This window comes from Pteropus medius, unplaced genomic scaffold (genome assembly GCF_902729225.1).
Source record: "Pteropus medius unplaced genomic scaffold, Ma_sr-lr_union100, whole genome shotgun sequence".
NCBI lineage: Eukaryota > Metazoa > Chordata > Mammalia > Chiroptera > Pteropodidae > Pteropus > Pteropus medius.
The window spans coordinates 6,176,516-6,196,963 of record NW_024342647.1 but is presented as its reverse complement, the minus strand read 5'-3'; the positions used below and the strand labels follow the sequence as shown (position 1 = coordinate 6,196,963).

Here is a 20,448-nt window from a genome sequence, read left to right as displayed (position 1 = left end):
CCCAAACAGGCAAATTAGAGACAGAAATGGAGAATGACTGCTTAATGGGTACAGGAATTTTTTTGAAGGGGGTTGATGAAATGTTCTGAAATTAGTGAAGATGGTTGTACTACCCTGTGAATATACCAAAACCCACTGCTTTGTACACTAAAAAAAGGGTGATTTTTATGATACGTGAATTGTATCTAAAAAACTATGCTAATAAAGGATGACTCTAGGAGATAGAACGTCTGGATCCATTTACTTTCTGTATGTGTCTGTATGTATCAGGTATTGAACCTATTACTTCAGTAGCTAAAAGTTATTAAAATTAAAAAGAAATTAAATCCCTTAAAGGGTCTAGGTTAATAGTTTGAGAGCATGGCCCCACCCCGGTTGCTGGACACCCAACCTCTGAAAGCTGCTGACCAAGTGAATGCTCCTATGAAATGGAGGAACAGGCTGACCTCAGATCCAGCAAATCATGTACATCCCCAGCGTGCAGGCATTGACCCTGGCATGGACACGTGTGGAGCCAGAAGGGCAACTGACTGGTCAGCCACCAGCATTTCCAGACCACTTAGGAAGAAGAAATTAGAAATAAATCTGCAGCCAGCCCTGCCGACCATCTCCCTCAGGAGGACAGCATGGGTCTTGGTGGCCCTGGGTACCTGAATGAATGCTCTCACCCTTTCCTGTGACCTGGGCAAGCCACAGCTGGGTTCCTCCTCTGAAGAGCCTCCCTGTGGACACTAAGCATTTCTCTTTCAGGAAATAGCCTGCCTGGGAGAAATTACTGCCCTGGCCTGGCGGGGGCCCTTTAAAAACCAAGCGGTGGGACGAAGCAACTTGAACTCTTGCAATTTATTAAACACCAATTCAGAGGCCAGTTCACAAAGAGGCCAGTTCAGCTAAGAGAGTATCCTACAGAGGATGGAGAATGTGACACGGCCAGTGGGGACAGGCTAAAACAGTCACCCAGCTGTGCCAGGTTTCTCGGGAAACAAATCACCTCCCGGCTCCCTGGGAAAGCTGTTCATCCTCAGTGCGGACTCATTATCAGATGTCATTACAGGCCAGTCTCACCCGCCAGCATCTACACTCACATAGATAATGAAACTCATTCGCAACCATCAGAGCTACCGTTTGGGGGGTGCTTATCATGTGCCAGAGGCTGGACTTTACATGTATAGGTCATTGAACCCTGACAATGTAGTACCTGGGACATAGCTGGTGGTACTATTATTATCATTATTTTAGAGAGCCTGGAATCCACAGGCAGCACAGTTTCTCCTCCACCGTCCCTGAGAAAGGAAGCAAGATGCCTTCTCTGAGGTTCATGGCTCATGGACCCCTGCCCAGGAGCACAAGGTGGCCGGCCGCTGCCCCTCAGGGAGAGGCAGCCCCGAGAACAAGCTCTGGAAGGGAGGCAAGACCATCCTCCAAGCTGGAGCTCAGCGATCACATGAAAGTTATTATCCCACCTCTTGCTTAAAGAGCCAGGAGATTGTCGAGTCTCCATCGCAGGCAGGGGCTGCTCTGCTGTGATTCTTCCCAGCAGGGCTCTATAGGGCTGGGGCTGGCGTGCCAGTGAGGAACTGGAAGGAACAGCCTTGGGTTTATTCCCTCCTGGAGGGGTAACACGAGACTGCCCCTATGCCCAGGAGGCAGGACCCAGGATGGAAACTGCAGGACTGAGTGTCAGCGGGGAGAGCCAGGCCTACGACCCTGGCCAGCACCTTCCTGTGACCTTGGACAATAGGTATGAGAAATGAGTGCTATTATTATCATTATTATTAATTTTCCCCAGATAACACTTTCTTGCTGAAGTATAGCGTTGGTCACACATTCTTATTTAAATAATCTTAAAAGTTGAGCTAGACTCTGCTCTCACGTGGCGATGGCACACATGCAACCATCTTGGCCATAGGTCTCTCTTCCTGCTCCCAACAGACACTCTTGAGTGATCCTGAGCTTGAGTTAAGCATTATTCCTTGCAGAGCCCAGTTGCAACCACGCAGTACAAACACTTCTGCAGCCACACTAATTAAATGGTGCTGGCATGCAAGATATGTATTATTTGCTGCCCTGGGGAACAAAAGAGCATTGGATTTGGAGGCAGAGAAATACGAACGAAACCCTTCCCAATGTAAAATAAAATCCGCCTTACCACCCCTAGGCGGTCTGACTTCTGTGCTCAGCTGTCCCCCTCAGCAACAATGCACTCGTCAGCAAGTGGCGAGCACAAGGCCTCAGAGAGCCCTGCATTCAAATCATAGATTCTCTGCCAACTAAGAGCATGCTTTGGGGCAAGTTGCTTAATCTCACTGAGTCTCGGGTTCTTCATCCATAAAATGGAAATGTTGACAATCAGAACCTCCTCTTGGAGTCACGATAAGGACAGAACAAGATGATTCAGAAAGCACCTGGACAGAACTGGGCTGGTCGATTGGTCAGTAACTGCTTTCATGCTGTGGTGATTATGTAGACTTCAGAAACATCACACTGTGTCTTTTGCTGTCCATCAGTTTGCCTGAGGACCACTTTGCAAGGGGAAGCCCTTTGAAAGTTCTGTCGGAGCCACTGGGGTTGGCCAGAGAAGGTGTGAAGAAAGAAGTGGGAACAGGATTTCTGTGACTAAGCAGTGGACCCGCCTAAGTTCCAATCCCAGCTCCTCCACCTACTAGCTCTGTGACCTTGGGCATGTTACTTAACCTCTCTGGGCCTCAGTTGCCATCTCTAAAATGGGGATGATACTAATGCCTCATTGCTGGGAGGACTAAATGACTCTGGGCAGGCAGAGCACTCACTAAGCCCCCAGGTTGGAACAGAGGGAGCAGTTCCCAAATGCTGTGATGACTATTATTATTACCATCAATTAGAAATAACTGGAAGCCTGCTCCACCTTCACTTACTTCCTACTATTATCATTATTACTACCCTCATGCTGCCGAATCTTCTGCATTTCCATCGTGTTCTCACTTAAACACATTCTGAATGGCCATAAGAATCCTCCAGGTTTCAAATCCAAAAGCAGAGTGTGTGGAGACACTGGGCAAGTGTCGCTACTATGATGACAGCAGAATCACAGAGGGCTGAGTGCCTGGCAGCCAAGGGCTGTCAGTCCACTTGTTTTCTCCATCACACAAGTTCAGGATTATAAGGTCTAGTGACTAATGAGAGGTTCTGGGGCTGATCCCTACTCCAGCTCTACCGCTTCCTTGCTGTGTTACCTTGAGTAAGGCATGACCTCTCTGTGCCTCGGTCTGCTCATCTTTCAGCGAAGTACAGGATTGTTTAAGGATTCATTAAGGTGGGACAAAAAAGAGCTTAGCGGGTCTCGACTTATCACCCAGTGAACGTTCACTGTCACCATTTCTCTCACCAATGCTCAGTCGGTACATCACCTGGGGTACATCACCAGCAGTCTTCACTGCCTGCATCTCCAACTCCCACCCACCCCAATCAACACGATTTCCATGCAGAACGCATGGAGGACCACGTACCCAGGTACTGCATCGCACACACCTCGCTCTGTTCCCCAGACAAATGCCTGCGGTGCTCCATCAACAAGAAAGATCCACAAGGCCCTGAGGGGAGGGACACAGCCGTCCCTCTCTGCCACCCAGCCAACGAGGCTCTCTCCAAAGCCTGCTCTAGGAAGATGAGAAAACCGATGGGCACAGGAGACATTTTGTCATTTCTCCTTTATGTGTTTTCTCTCTCTGACTGCAAAAAAGAACATTATAGGAATTAAATTGCAATAGTGAAGAATGATAATAACAGCACCTCTGAAATGCACTTTTGCTACATTTTTGTGCTTCTACTTTTGAGGAAGCCCATCTCCATACTCCGAAGCGGCAACAACTTAGTCGAAATCTTATAAATCAGAGATGTCAGGTTCTGATCTGAGGAAGGAAGCAATTTTCTAAGAAGCTGATAGTTGTGTCATAAAAGGAACAGAATGAATAAGCAGGTTCCCCAGGACACTGTGTGTACAACAGGCCAGGTAGAAAAAGGTCTGGAAGGACATGCCAACTGCTGAGCCTGGGGCTGGACAGCAGCAGGGGAGGAAGGACCCTCTGCAGCACAAGGCAGGGTCTTATTTGACTTTTCCACAATTAGCAAGTATTATGTTTACAATTAGAGAAAAAAAAGTCAAGATTTTAAAAAAATATGTATTACATTTGGCTTAGTTGGTACCTGCCAGGGTTCTCCACTTACAAAATATATTGGTAGAGATACTTTGAAACTATGCAAAAAAAAAAAAAAAAATCCCGTTTCTGCTTGAACTTCTGCCTGCTATTTAGCATCCATGGGTGCATTTTGCTTCTGGCGATTATCACTGTAACGGTGATGTTTTCTTATTTTTTCTACATTTATTTATTTATTCATTCAGTTCTTTATGTAACTACATTAGTATGGACTCATGGATATTTATTGTATTCCCCTTTGGGCACTGGGAGCTCTTCAGGTGAGCACTATACACATTTGATATGCCGATTGGCTGGCTGATTGATTTGGCAGCACATCCTTACTTTCTGTACCATTTTGGGCTCATCTTGTACCTTCCCTACCCTAGACCTGGAATCAACCACTCCTACAAATAGCCCAGGGTCTTTTTATTTGAGAATAGTACTTAGAAACTAAGATTTGGGTGCTAGGTGTACCCATTTTAATTGGGGTGTTCCTGCCTCTAGCCCCTCTCTATGGATAGAGAATTATATGTATACTCACTGATACACACACACACACACACACACACACACACACACACAATTCTATTTACGTCTGTATCTACCTGTGTGTGCAGACGTATATATTTTCTCCTTTTTGTAAATGAGTCCATATTGATACCTCTGACCACTGGCCGAAACAAAAAGGGCCTCTTACCTGGGATGACCTCAGGGTGGAGGTCGTGGGACAGGGCAAGATCTGGGACAACCAGTCTGGGCTTCAGAAGCTTGGTGTTTTTTAAGAAGACTAAATATCCTTCATTTCCTCTCTCTGCATTCTTTTGAAATTTGGTCAATAGAGTACTGAGAAGGTGGTAGAGCTAAGCACATGGCCTTTGAAGGGCCGGAGGGCTAGGGCCCAATCCATGTGTGATCCTGAGCAAATTACTGTACCTCTCTGAGCCTCAGCTGCTTACCTATTAAATACCGCTATTAACGCCCACCATAGGGCTATTGGGAGGAATAAATAAAAGTGTATCTAAAGCATTTAGCACAGAATCTGATTCATAATAACTGGTTAATAAATAGCAAGTGCTATCATTATTATTAGTTTTAAATGCTAGTCAATCTTGGCTGTCCTTAAAGGAACAAACAAGGTTTTATGGTCCATTCTTCGGTGGAGTTTGAAGCTGTGGGGGTGGGGGCAGGTGCAAAGGAATAAGAGAGGTCTAAAGGTAAGTGCTGAAGGGGGAGCCAGCCCCTACAGGGAGAGTGGGAGTCCCACCCGGCCACCCATGGAGAACATGGCAGGGCAGTGCCTGACCCCTCTCCACGGAGCTTCTCTTCCTAGCAATTGATTCGCCCCTCCCCTGGGCCCACACTGGGCCCTCAGGAGCTAAGTGAGCGCTGGAAGCCACGTAGAAGGCAGCACTTTCACCCCTGGAACCCTCTGCACAGCAGCAGGGAGCTCTATTTACAAATAAAGCCTGTTCTCGGCTCCGCCACCCACACAGCCAAGCCCCTTTATTCCATTTCCATATGCCTAATTCTACTGAAAATGCATTGGCAATAAACGGAATTAATCAGTCCTGGATGCCCGAGTGAGTGTGGGCAGGTGTTTGCACACCCGAAGACCTCGGAGAGGAAAGTAAAATAGTGGCAGGGAATATAAAGTGCTTTACTGCGGTGGGCACTGAAGATGGAAAGGACTTTACTGAAGGTGGCATTTTATGAGCAAATAAAGCCTTTGATTGTTTGCAGTTGAGAAGCAACTAAAGTGACCGGAAAACTTCTACGGAATATTTCTCCTCTGCCTTGTTTCAAAATGGAAATTGCTTTATTGTTGCTGTTTCCATGATTATAAAAGTCATACTCGCCCCATTCAGACAGCGCATACGGACGTAAAGAACAGTGAAACTCACCTATAATCTCGTTATGTCAAGATCACCACCCTTGACATTTTGGTACAAGTAGCTAAAGATGTCTCTCTGTGCCTATTTTTATGTACGTATACAATACAAATGAGATCCTGTTAGGTGCTTTTGCAGCCTGTGCTTCCCACTTAACAATAAAACATGGACATCCTTGAGATACACACATTTCAGAATCTAGCACGTCCTCTCTCTCTCCCGTGCACACTCCCTCCCCCTTCCTCGTAACACAGATTCAATCAGGATGTTTTCATCACCGATAAAGTATGGAACCCGTTCACGTGTTTCCTGTCACCGAGGACACTGCTGATGTCATCATACAACATCCTCTCTGGGAGGGACCAGATGAAGACTGCTCTCAGGCCTCAGCTGGAGGAATAACCAGGCTTCGCAAGCAGAGCTGGTTTGTTTTCATCTTGCAAATGTCTCTCACCAGCTTCCCTCTTTGTGTTGGCTTCCCGGAAGCTCAGTGCCAAATCTGCGTGCTGCCTATAGCTGCGTTTGTATCCCACACAGAGGTGTTCTGGATAGACTCTCACCCCGGCTTTAACTCTTTCCCTCTGCCCCCTCCCATTTTCCTTCCTCCCAATTTTCTCAATCAAAAACAACAACAACAACAACAACAACAACAACAACAAAACGCACACACACGCTCGCGCGCACACACACACACACATACACTTTTCACATGTTTCAAACTGCCTTCAATCTTTTTTTTTTTTTTTTGTAAATTTTTGGGGAAATAATGAAATTAAAACTGCATACAGGCTAAATGCAATGTAGCATGCTGGAATGGACTGTACTCTAGACAAGAAAAAGGGCATTAGTGGGAAAACTGTGAGTAAAGTCAGTAGTTGGTTTAGCAGTATTCTACCAATGTTAGCTTCTTAGTCTTGATAAATGTGTCCTGTTTAGATAAAATGTTACTATTAGAGGAAGCTAGATGAAGGGGAATCATCTTTGCAACTTTTCAGTAGAACTAAAATTATTCCAAAATAAGTTTCATTAAACATAATCTGCATACAGGACATTATGAGATTGTTTCCTCTTGGAGCCACCTTAACATGGTATCATGTTAACCCGCTGAAAGCATAGCTGATGCCCAGACCCAGGGCATTTCGGAACCAACTAGACCCAACCAGCCTTCGTAGAGCATCTACTACTACCTGCCCGGTTACGAGCAAAGTTCTAGAACCAGAAGACTGATTCCTGGATGGGAATCCCAGCTTTGCCTCTGACTAGCTGTGCAACTCTGAGTCTCAGATACCGCACCTGCAAAATGAGCTAACAAAATAGCGTATTTTGCAGGGGTGTCTTGGGAAAGAACAGACTGTCTCAGTCAGTTTCAGCTGTATAACAAAGTACCCCAGACTGAGAGGCTTATAAACAACAGACATTTATTTCTCCCAGTTCTAGAGACTGGTTGTCTGAGATCAGGGTGTCAGCAGGGTGGGGTTCTGGTGAGAACCTTCTTGTGGTTGCAGACTGCTGATTTTGCCTATGTCTTCACATAGTGGAAAGAGGGCTAGAAAGCTCTCTGGGGTCCCTTTTATAAGGTCACTAATCCCATTCATGACCTAAGCACCTCCCAAAGGCCCCATCTCCAACCACCATCACACTGAGAATTAGGGTTGCAGAGTATGAATCTTAGGGGGACACATATGTTCAGTCCACAACTTAGACACTCAATGAATTTAACCTTGGTCATTAATGTTGTTAGTTCATCCTCCTTTCATCTTTCCAGTAATCCTGAGAAAGACATATTACTTAATTATGATTACCTGGGAACAGGAAGGAAAGCTCAGAGAGGAGAAGGGACTCACCAAGGTCGCACAGCTATTAAAGCGGAAGCAGCAAGCTAGGATTTGAGCCCAATCTTCCGACTCCAAACCCAGAGCTCTTTCCACTGCAATGAATTTCCTAATAGAACCTGACAGCTGCCCCGTCTCCCTACCCCTCTAGTCCATCCACCACGCCATGGCACGGGGGACCCCCTGAACACCACACAGATCCACCCTGGCCTTTTCTTCACATCTGTGTAGAGGACCAGATTCCTCCACATTTGTGGGGTATTCGAGGCCCTTTGTTACGAAGGTACAATCTCACCTTGTGCTTCGTTCCCCGACCTCACATGCAGGCTCGTCATCCATCTAGTCACCCACGGTCAAACCACATGGCTCCTTCAGTGACATTCGTTCTTCTCCAGTCCCTTTATCCATCGGCCTCTCTCATTCTGCAAGGCCTGGCTCAAATGGCACCTGTGCCATGGTCACTGCTCCAAGTCACTGCTGCCTCAGCATCCCTGACATCAGGATTTAGTCCAAACACACACTGCCGTACATTTACGTGATCTTCATCCTGGGTCCAGTGTCCTTGTGAGCAGTCTCTGCCTCACTTCCTATCACCTCCCCCAGAGCTCTGAGCAAGGTCCTGGCCCGCCTCAGCAGGGCAGTGCAGGGTAGTGGTTAAGGCCATAGTTTTTGGAATTAAGTCTGCCTGGGCTCAAATCCTGCTCTGCATCCATCGGCTGGGTGACCTTGGGCAAGTCTGTTTAAACTCCCTTTGCCTCAGTTTCCTCAACTGGAAGATGTGGGTAATAACAACCTACCCCACAGGGTAGCATGAAGGTTCAATGATATGATCTGCGTGAAGTCAATTACAAATGCTGGACACACAGTTAGCCCTCTTTAAAATGTGAGCTAATCATATTAGGTCAGTAATTGCTGGTTGCCCTGGATGGAATGCCAGCTTTGAAGCTGCTCCAGTGCAACCCCAATCCTGCTCATGGCTTTCTCTCCTCTTCCCACTCCATGCACCATAATAAACCCTGAGTCAGGGCCATCGCAGTCTATTAGCAGTGTTTGCAAAACAGCACCCATGAAGAGCTTGGGCTGGCCCACTGCCCAGCACCACGTGGGAGGCCACCCTATGCTGAGGACAGCTAGGAGAATTTGGGAGATGGGGGCATGCCTCTTGTCGCTCGCTCTGAGTTGTGAATTAGAGGCATGCAGCCAGGGGAAGGCTCCCAGCTGGGACCGGTCCTTAAGGCGAGTGCTGATTGCTCTACTGGAAGTCTGATTGCAAAGAGCGCCACGTACAGATGGCTCCCTCGCCCACCCAGGCACGCAGCCCGGCACCCCATCTCCTGCCATGGGAGTCGGGAGCTTCTCACCTTGAGCCCGCCGCTTTCGGCTTCAGAGCCCCGGTCCACGCCAGTGATGTAAATGCCCAGGCCGTACTCTGCTCCCCCGCGGATCGTGAGGCCCAGGGACCGGCCATCCCCCAGTACCAGGTTCACCTGCAGGAGGGACAGGAGACAGTATTCGAAGGCCTGAAGGGCACCACGAACATCGGGGGCAGCTGGCTGTAGAGCCCCGCCCAAGCCCAAGGGCAACTGATTCAGACCTGCAAGATCCCCTGGAACATTCCGGTTTCTGCCCCAGCTCTGACTTGCTGAGTGACCTTGGGAAAGTCCCTCTTCCTCCTCGGGCCACAGTTACGAGAGCAGTAAAAGGACAGTGCTGAAGGAAATGACCTTTAGGGACCTCCTGATGCTAACATCATAGAGTGCCTCAATGCTTCAGGTGTCACATGATCCCACGGGGGCCACAGACTCTCCTTGCCTCTGCTAGCTGCCCTTGATCATGCCCTTTCCATCAGCGAGTGCCTGCTCAGGCCCTGGGGTCTCCACCCAGGCTCCTGCACCTTCCGTGCTCTCTCCTTTGGATCAAGGCTGAGTCCAGGCTCTGGCACCACAACCTGCCGACCCAGAGGACTCCTGCCTTCCCAAAGGCCTTCCACCTCCTAGGGGGTCTCATGCCTTCCCGGGTATCTCCTGCTCTGCCATCCATCCTGATGTACCACGGTGGCTGCTTCAGCAGCCCTCAATTCTATAAACACAGGGAGCACCTGCTAAGCGCAGACCCAGTGCTGGGCCAGGGGACCAGGAGATGACCCAGACACTATCCTGCTCGAGGGGGCCTCAGTCTAGAGGGGCAGCGAGACCAGTAAACAGTGTGATCAGAGCATGGCAAGACAGCTTGGGGGCTGTGGGGGCGAAAGGAAGGGAAACTGGTCCTGACTGGTCCTGACTGGGGGAGTGTGAGTTGGTCAAAGGAGCTTCCTGGAGAAAGTGATGATTCTGATGAGATCAGAGAGTGAGCAAGAGTCACCAGGCAGGGTCAGGGCAGGAGGGAGGGGCCTTACAGGGACACAGGACAGCATGTGGGGAGCATGCTTTGATGGAGGTGAGTGGAGGTGAGTCACTGTGACCAGAGGTGGGAGTGCTGAGGCTGGAGGGGCGAGGCTAGGGAGGATAGGCAGGAGAGGCCAGGGTCGGATTTGGAACCTTCAGGAAACATGCAGACCAACAGTGCCTTGGGAATGGAGGGGAATTTATGGAAAAGGAGAAGGGGGTCCAGAACAGCTGGAATTTACCCACAGGGGCAGAAAACATCCCGCAAAAAGGTAAAACAAGTAACACTGTGTCCTCGGGCACCAGGGAAGGGCAAATGTCACAGAATTAGGGAAGGCACCCACCCAACTTCCTATTTCTGAAAAGTCATTCACCTGAGAGTAACCAAAGGCTCTGTATCAGCCACCAGGAGAAGACTGTTACATATGTCACTTCATTCTTCGACTACCCTGGAGGTCAGGGTGGAGGTGGTCAAGTCCAAACCGCCCAGCTGGGGGCTCCGCTGCGTGACCTCTGGCAAGTTACTTAACTAACAACCTCTCTGTGCCTCAGCCTCCTTGCCTACAAAATGAAGATGAAAATAGTATCTGCCTTATAAAGTTACGGTGGAGAGGATCAAATTAGGAGACAAACATAGGCTAGTCTCTGGCCCACAGTAACTGCTCAATAGATGTTAGCGGTTGTTGCTTCCACATTGCACATGACAAAACCAGACAAGGCCACATGGCCACAGCTGACTCCCACCAACTGGCAGACCGTTGTTGGGAGAGAGCTCAGTAGAGCCCAATAGACTCTGTGGGGTTTGTTTCTGAGACTACAGACTCTGGGGCATGTTGGGGAAGCCCATCCCCAGAGGGCCAGGGCCAGGCGGTGACCCCTGCCCAACAAGGTGACCCCAGCCCCATAAGTCCAGAGCCAGCTCCTAGTTTGCGCCCCAGAAAGAACATAAGTAAGGAGAGCACTTGTGAGGCCCGCAGAGCTCTTGGGGACCCTTGAGAGCTGTCACCCAGAAGCGTCAGAGAGACAGATGTTCTCCTAGAAACAGGAGGCTCTTTAGATCCTTGAGGTTGGACTTGAAACAACAGCCCAGCCCTTGTGACCGGCCCCTCCCTGCCCGAGGTTAGTGCCAGCTCTAGGACTGAGATAGGTTTGAGGTGACCTGGGTTCAAGGCCCATCCTGGTCCCCCATCACATGCGGGTCTGTGTAACTGGGAGGTGACAGAGTGGTGGTTACGTGCGCAGGCTCTGGAGCCAGACTATTAGTGTTTAAGCTTAACACTTCCACTCTCTGGGCCTGTTTTCTCATGGGGAAAACAAGTATAGTCCTTCACTGGGTTCCTATGAGGAATGAATGGGTCCGTATACTCGGAGCATTTAGAAGCATGCCTGGCACAGCAGAGGCACTCAGAAAACACTGGTGATTGTTATATTCTTCCAAATGGTCCTCTCAGGCAAGCCATCCGGCTAAGCTTGCGCAGGTATGACCTGTAAAGAATGACGAGGTCTTCCTCAGGGACATGATGAATACAGGCTACTCCACAGGCCGGGACAGGCTGTGCCCATGTGAGCGGTCAATAGTATTCTATCCAAACACTAACCAAGCTCCAAGTCTGTGCCAGGCCTTGTGCTGGGCCCAGATTCAGAGGAGACTCTCACCTGGCCCCTGTCCTCAGAGGAGCCCTGGGCTGCAGTGCTGACTGCTGATGGCTCACAGCTGAGTCCCTCCTGAGACCTGCCTCACCTGAGGTGACACCCCTCCCTGGAACAGCTCCCATCCAATGAGTAGGTGAGGGAGAAAGGCCAACCTCTGCCTCAGGACAACTCTGCAGGGCCACCCCAGGTCCAGAGCACCGTGGGACTGGCCGAGGCCTCTTCAGTGAGGGCATCGCCGTCCACTCCCCACTCTGCCCAGCCCTGCCTGCCTCATGCCTTTCCCAGTGTTGATCCCAGGGCACTACATTGCTGCCATAACCAATGACTACAAACTTAGGGGCTTAAAACAACACAGACAGGACTGCATTCCTTCCAGAGGCTCTTGAGGAGAACCTGTTTCCTTGCCTTTTCTGGCCTCTAGAGGCCACACACACTCTTTGGCTCATGGTCCCACTGTCCATCTTCAAAGCCAGTAGCATCATAGCGTCTTCTGATCTCTCTGTTCCTGATATTAAGTCACCTTTTTCTGATTCTGACACCTCTGCCTTCTTCTAAGAGAAACTCCCCATCTCAAGTCTCTAATTTAGTCACATCTGCAAAGTCCCTTTTGCCACAGAAAGTGACATCTTCTTAGGCTCCAGGAATTAGGAGGTAGACCTCGCTAGGGAGTCACTATTTTAACGTAGGTACTTTCCTACAAACATCTTTCAAGGAGTTCATTCCTGGGAGCCTGACGTCAGGTAAAGCCTCTCTGAGATGTGACCTTAGAGCCCTGAAGGCTGAGGGGTCAGCCAGAGCAAGGGGAGAATGGCAGCACATGCAAAAGCTCAGAACCTGGACAGAGCCCAGCCCCCTGGGGTCACCTAAGGGTACTGTTTGGATGGAGGGCAGCAGGGAGGGAGGGACAGGGACGAGATTAACCTGTGTGGGACTTCGAGACAGGCCAAGAAGGCTGGGCTTTCAACAGCAGAGAGAGGGGATCAGATTGGGATTTTAGGAGGACTATTGGGAAGGGGGAACGGCAGAGGGGTGCCCTTTCTGGAGATCCTTCGGGAGAGGGTGTGAGCCTTAAGACAGCAGTAGGGTGAGAAAGGCAGGGCTCACAGCAGCGGGGAGGTCAGTGAGGCAGGCTGAGGACAGAGTGGGCAGATCCCACCTGGAACCCCTACTGTGCCCAGCAGGACAGACCCCCTCTTCCATGCTGTGCCTTCAGGGTCTGGGACAAGCTGGACTCCAGTCCTGCTCACTGGGTGACCTGAGGTCACCCTCCTGTCCCCCGGGTCTCCACCTCCACCTGGTCCCTCCAGCTCCAGGACAAAGATTTTTGGGGCAGGGAGATCCCAGAGGAGCCCAGAAATACACAGATGGCAGCAGTCCTCTGCAGCAGCCCCTCTGAATACTAAGGATGAAAACACACCTCCCGCCTCCCTGCCACCTCCCCATAAATCCCTTACATGGGAATAAAACAGAGTCTTTATCACAGAACTGCAATAACAGTCCCATCAACCACGGGGTAATCTAACTCAATCACTTGCCAGAAATTCAACCAGCGTCTGGCAGGAAACAAAATTCACCGATGCGAAAGGACACTAAGCTGTGAGAAGAAGCCTGGCACCGTGAAAAGAATACCATTCCCGCTAATAATATGAATGTAATAATAACTCACTAAATTAATTGGTCACTGAATGTGCTTCCTAAATCCCAGGCCCTCTGTCAGTACTTCACATACATTACCTCTTTTAAATCTCTCTCCTCCTCTACGGTTTCTCTTATTTTCCCGATGAAAAAACTGAGGCTGGAGGGATGAAAGGATGTGGCCAAGGTCACATGGCCAACAGGTGGCAGAGCCCAGGTGTTTAACCAGCACCCCACACTGACTCCCATAGGCCTGAGTTCAAATCCTCCTTCTCCCCTTTCCTCTGGGGCAACTGTGGGCAAGGCTCACTGCTTCTCTGATTTTCGGTTTCCCTATCAGAAATACAAATCGCGCAACCCTTCCTGCCTTGCCCTGGAACCCTGATCCTGTCCAGGAAGCGATGTGAGCAGCCCTAGGAGATGACATCAATAAGCATTTTGGGGCAAAAAGATATAAAAGGTACCTATCACCTAGTTGGCATCTGATAAACGATGGCTGTCACCGAAATTAATGACTACATCCTAGGCACCGTGCTTTGTGCTTACACACGGTCATTAATACCTGAAACAGCCCTACATGGCTGCTTCCATCTCCCCATATGGCTGTGACCATCTCCAAATCATAGACAGGGGAATTTAAGTGACTCACCCAAGGTTAAGTGACTCTCCCAAGGTCACAGTCAAGAAGTTCTAAAACCAGGTGATTTATAATAAGAAATACGTATATTTGGTTTTGTCCCTGACATAGAGCTTCTGGAACGCTTGTAAATTCCTAAACAATAGAGCACTACGAACATCTTTTGTTCTAATGAGGTGACTCTGAGTAGGCTCCAGGATGGCTCCCGGATGGGGGCTGGCCACCAGAAAGATCAAGCCATAATAATAAGCTTGAATTTTCAGCACCACCCCTATTTTTCAGAGAAGAGAGAGGGGCTGGAAGTGGAGTTAATAATTGATCATGCCTACATGAGGAAGCCTCCATAAAAATTCCAATAATGTGGGGTTTGGACAGCTTCCAGGATGGTGAACACATGGAGGTATGGGGAGAGTGGCACACCCAGAGACGGTGTGGAAGCTCTGAGTCCCTTTCCACATACCTTACCCTACATAGGTCTTCCATCCGGATGATCATCTGTATTCTTTATCCTATCCTTTTTATAATAAACTGTTAAACACTTTCCTGAGTTCTGTGAGCAGCTCTAGCAAATTAACGGAACCCGAGGAGGGGGTCATGGGAACCTCCAAGTTATATCTTTGTAACTTTGCAAAGAACAGTGTGTACATACATCTGATCAAATAGGACTTATTTTCAAACTCAGCAAATGTTTATTGCGCCTCTACCGTATACCGGTCAGGTGTTTTCATTGTGATTCACTCATTCATGTAATAGATACTTACTGAGCACCTATGCTGTGCCCAGCACTGATCCAGGCACTATGGGTGTACCAGGGCACAAAACCAAGATCCTTACCACCACAGAGCTTACACAGAGGCAGGGAGAGTAGGCTTTATCATTGTCTCCATTTTATAGAGGATGAGACTGAGACTCAGAGAGGTTATATAACTTGTCCAAAGTCACAAAGCTGGTAAATGGCAGAGACAGGATTTGAACCCAGGCAGCCTGGCTCCAGTGTCTTACCCTCCCTGCCACACTGACATTATCCCATTTAACCCCATACACAAATCTATTCTAGTTTATTACGTCTATAGAGGCTGAGGGTTAGCACGGAACGGGAAGCCAGAACAATGAGCGACTGCTCCCTGCCCTTCTTCTCCTGAGGATCTGATTCCCAGAAAGCCACACAGGGTCTTCCCTTCTGATCCTTCTTTCATCCTTAAGGGATGGTTCTCACACTTCGGCGTGGAGAAGAGCATCACTGGAAAGGTTGCGAAACCAGAACTAGCTTCAGAGGACAGCTGCGGGGCTTCAAGGGGAATTTTGCTATATGTGTGAGTCTTACGTCATTATTGCCCTGAGAGCTCACTTCCCAAGAGGGTGTGTCCTCACTGGGGCTGGGTTAGGGTTTTCGAAGTTTGGCGTGAGAAGTCCATCTGGGAGTCTACTCATGGTTAATCTGAAATATTAGAAGATCAGACCAGAAGAGAATCAGGCCCAGGGAGCAGAAGTGAAGGTTCCAGAGACATTTTCCTCATGCTCTTCCTCAACAGGGAAATGGGGGTTTCTGTGTTGTATCAGGAAGAGGAGGGATAGGGGTGGGGAGGGCAGAAGCTTCAGTCTGGAGCTGTGAGATCTGCGAAGGCCTCTGTGGGTGGTCTGGGGTATTTCCTGGCTCCTGAGGTATTTGAGTCCTCTCTCACCTCTGCCTTCTGCATTCCTATGTAACTAACTTGAGAGGTCATCTTATCTCCTCCCAGCTCTCCCACCCACTCAATTCCAGCAACAAGGCCCTTCTCTCTAAGCCCTGAAGATGCCATGTTTGTTCCCACGTCAGGGACTTTGCACGTGCCGCCCTTGCTGCCTGGGATTTTCAGTTGCCAGAATGGTACATGGTGGCTCCTTCTTCCTCTTGAGGGCTTGGCTCAGAAGTCATCTGCTCAGAGATGCCCTCCTTGACCGCCTCATCGGAAGCAGTGCCTCCTTCCCCATCACTCTCTGTCCCCTCTCCTGATTTTATTTCCTTCCAGCAATCTTCACCACCTTAATGATATTGCTCACTTATGTTCACTTCTGGATTCTTGTCTCACTCCTCCCATGATCTCCAAACTCACTGGAAGCTTCCCCAGAGCAGGGCCTCATCTCTTTTGTCCATTTCTCTGTTCCTACCTCCCATAAGAGTGGCAGGCACACCACAGGATCTCGCTAAGCACGGGTGACTTGCTGAATGGGTCCTGAGTGCTCTCTGAGTCTTGGATCCCTCATCTGTAAAATGTGGATAAGGACACACCTACCACACAGGGCGGCTATGAGGATCCAGTAAGATGCTGTAAGCAGAGCCCAGCACCTGGCCAGTTCTCCATCAGCAATAATCACAAGTCTGTGATCATATCCTACACAGGGAAGGGCTCAAGAAAATGATAAAGCAAGTTCTCTGTCCAACCCTGGAAGGCCGGCCTTGGTAATGACCCAATGCCACAGACAGTGCTGCTTTCTCAAGACTGCCGCAGAGCAAGGCCACCTGGCAGGAAGGTGGCTATGAATCTGTCCTTGCACCACGCAGCCCTGGCCACCTTGCTAAAGCCTAGCTGGCCTGGCGGTTTGTACCAACTGGCTACCCCGCCGCTTCTCACCTGGCATAGAAGCTGCTGCTATCTCTGCTCTCCCTGAATATTGACGTTTGAACACAAAGAACACAAAACACGTTAAACAAATGTTACGGTCTTATAAGACAGGAAAAGAAAGCTAAGAAAGTCTCCAGAGGGAAGGCTTTTGGCCCAGAGCCTCAAGTTGCGTGGCCTCGGGCCGTCAGTGTTAAGGTCCTAAAACACGAGAGAGCTGCTTGCAGAATTATATTCTTGGTCCTAGGAGCAACCATGAGGCGCAAAGCAACCAGAGCCCAGAGTGGAGTTTAAAACATCTGGGAGACCATCTCTCAGTCCTTTTAAAAATATTTTAAGAGACAGTCATGGTCCGGGGAGAGGAGGTCTCTGTTGATGCTTCTGTCTCTCTTCTTCAAGTTCCAACATCCTGTGGTGCTTTGGCAACAAACCCTCTCCCACCAGCTACAGTCTCGGTAGTTCCATCGGTCAAAGTGCCCAGCGCTTCCCACCAGTCAGGTGCTCCTCCCTGGAATATGAATTTTGAGGGAAAGAACGCAGAGAACTGAAATGGTGGAGATCCTTTTCCTTCTGGAAGCTTCACCCAGAGTTCCTCAGCTTCGATTCTGGAACTGCCCACACCCTGCTGGTAAATTTCCACTTTGTGGAATGTGACCAGGACCGGTTTCTGCTCCTTACAACCTAAGACCAGCACTGCAAAAGGCTCCCTATCGAGCTCAAAGTCCTGGTAGCTGAGTGCGGCCATGCGTCTGGATCTAGACTGCTGAGAGGTTAAATCGTCTCTAGTTTAAAGAGAAGCACTGAGTTCTCTCCTTCCCTTTCCACTCTAGGGGCCGGATGGGGACCTGGCTGGCCAAGCTTCTGCCATCAGAAGGGGGCAATTTCCTAGAGGAAGGTATTGGAGGGAATCCGGGTCCCCAAATGAGATGTGGAGCAGAGCTGCCCCACCAGCCTACACTGTCTCCTCTATTCTGCCATGACGGGAGCGATAGCCACTCTTATTTAAATCCTAGTCTGGGTAATTTTGCTGCAGCAGCTTAGCCTGCATTGTAATACAGGCTGCACAAGCCAAAAAGAAAGAACAGAGCCCAGATGAAACCAAGACCCTCCTTACAGCCTCTAGAAACGTCCCTGTTCTGGGTTTCACAAGAATGGGGCCTTGTGAGCCAGCCGCCCCCACCAGCTCTCCGCCTCAGGTCGGCCTGCTGAAGCCAAGGACGGCACCTGGGCAGCTCACCTTTTTCTCATCCCCGCCTTGCAGGAGGTGCAGGGTGCTCCTCCGGTCACCCTCGCGCTGCCTCAGGGCGCTGCCATGGGGCTGGGGTAGGCCCGAGGGTGGGGAGATGCTGCGGCCTTGCGGGTCCACCCAGGTGTAGATGTGGTTGGTGACATAGCCCCCCGGGATGCGCCCCGCCGAGTACACCGACAGCACCAGCTTCTTGGAGCCCTTGAGAGCCTAGAGAGAGAGGGATACAGGATTAGCAGGAAGGGGCCAGTGAGGGACACTCTCCCACTACCTGGAATGTGCTTCCTCTCAGTACCCGCACACGGAGGAAGAGGCCGGTCTCTAAATCCCTTTCCTTTTTAGCACTCATTTTGTCCTGTGGAAACGGGGACATCTGTCCCACCCTTCTCTTGAAGTAGTCCAAACACAAGAAAGATGGTCTCTTAGCATAGCTATGCAGAGAAGAGCTGACAGCAGGCCTGAGACTGCATCCTTAGGCAGGTCTGCTTGGCTGGCACCTGAGAACTTGCATTCTGAATATTCCAATCGATCCACGACTGACAAAGGTGGCTTGCCATGCCCAGGTTACTTGCATAAACTCTGCAGTTTATGCTGAACGCCTGCTCTCCTTCTGAAGATCTGGAATGTGGGGGTACAGGCAGAAGGTGCCTATGTGATCAGCCCCCAGTAAAAGCCCTTGGCCCTGAGTCTCTAATGAGCATCCCTGGTAGACAATATTTCCTACACATTGTCACAATTCAGTGCTGAGGGAATTAAGCTCATCCTGTGTGACTGCACAGGGGGAGGACTTGGAAGCTCGTACCTCGTTTCCTTCAGACTTTGCCTTCCGTACCTTTTCCCTCTGCTCATTTTGCTAGGTATCCTTTCACCGTAATAACTCTTAGCCACGATCACAACTATACACCGAAACTGCAAGCCCTTCTAGTGTCAAAGAACCTGGGACTGGTCTTGGCAACTCCGGTAAAATACAAGACAGTCAAGAGATAAAAACCTTGATAATAACAACAGCTTAATATTTATAAAGGACCTATCTGTGTCAGACATTCTGCACCTTGCATTCTTTAGCTCCTGAAATCCTCATGGCATCCAATCTTGTGTGGAAGGAAACCCCATTGTTCAGATGAAGAAACTGAGGGCAACTGCCTACCCACATAGCTAGTAAGGAGCTCCTCTCCCATAGCAACTAACTTTGAATGCAGTGCCCTCTTTATTCTACACTATCCAGTCTGGAGCTGGTCTAATCACAAGGAAAGAAGCTGAGATCGGCCATATTGCTTTCCCACGATGCACCCGCAGCTGAAATGAAGCGTTTTTCCCCCACCCGCCGCCCCCCAGAGACAGTCATTTAGCAACTAGGATTGATAGCAAACACACTCCAAAACTGGGGGCCACTTAAGCAAATGATAGTACATACACACATGAAAGTTCATGCTGCCATTAAAAATCACATTTTAAAATCATTACTCAGAGTTTGTAATGCCAAGGCTGTATGATCTATTTTAATGTTAAGTGGGGTCAAAAGGATATAAATCATGTCTTACAGTATAATCTCAACTGTGTTCAAAGAAAAATCACACAGAAAACAACAACAACAACAACAACAACAAAAACCTGAGGCGTAACGTGCCAAGATGCCAGCAGTGCTTCTCTCTGGGTGGTAGGATGATGGGTGGTTATTATTTTGTTCTTCCTGTTTCTCAATATTTTCCAAATGTTCCAGAATGAGGGTATATTGCTTTTGATATCAGAAAACAACAATATGTCTAAAACGGGGAGAGGAGTACTTAGTTCTCTGGTCCCTTCAAGCTTGCCTGAATCCAGTGCACACTCGTTACTGACTCCCCAGTACTCAATAAACAGGGGCCGAGGGCTGAGCTTTCAAGGAGAATGGGGAGCCCTGGCTGAGAGGGGCCTGTCGAAGGAGGACACTAACATTCGAACCTCTCCTGGAGAAGGAAGAGTGAGCGGGAGGCACTGTTCCCTCAATTCCACAGCTAAATACCAGTTCCCAGTAGAGAGATAATGAGAGGATGGCAGCTCTCCAAAACGCTGCTTTTAAAAAGGATTTTTGAGAAGATGAGAAGGGCAAAATTTACAGTGTTCCTTCAGCATTCCCTGGGACTCCCTTAACAGAACAGCTGGGAAAACAGAAACGTCTGTTGAGTTTGAGATGCAGGATGGAGGAAGCCAGAGACCAAGTGGGTAGAGCAGAGTGCGAAGTGGGTCTCAGGACACAAGCAGTATCAGCAGAAGCCTCTGAGGCCACCGAGCCCTCTGTACAATCTTCCTGACCCCTTTTCCCTGCCCACTGCTCCCTCTTCCACGATGGCTCTGCTGGCTGCTCAGTGCCGTTCCAACTGGCACGCCGCTTCTCTGCTCCTTCCCTTGACACAGTGA

At 49.3% G+C, this 20,448-nt stretch overlaps 1 protein-coding gene across 7 annotated transcripts in view; it reads right to left on the bottom strand.

Moving 5' to 3' along the window:
* The window catches only part of WHRN (whirlin), a 79,505-nt gene that overhangs the window by 36,324 nt on the left and 22,733 nt on the right, over positions 1-20,448 (bottom strand). For 5 of the 7 annotated variants that reach the window (XM_039866802.1, XM_039866804.1, XM_039866806.1 and 2 more), the window contains exons 2-3: positions 18,043-18,261; positions 9,258-9,383 (exon numbers count right to left, since the gene is read on the bottom strand). The exons of 1 other annotated variant lie outside the window; for it this stretch is intronic. In XM_039866802.1, coding sequence (XP_039722736.1) covers positions 9,258-9,383; positions 18,043-18,261 — 345 coding nt within the window. The remainder of the gene's footprint in view (positions 1-9,257; positions 9,384-18,042; positions 18,262-20,448) is intronic. One more of the 7 variants, XM_039866808.1, reaches the window with a different exon arrangement.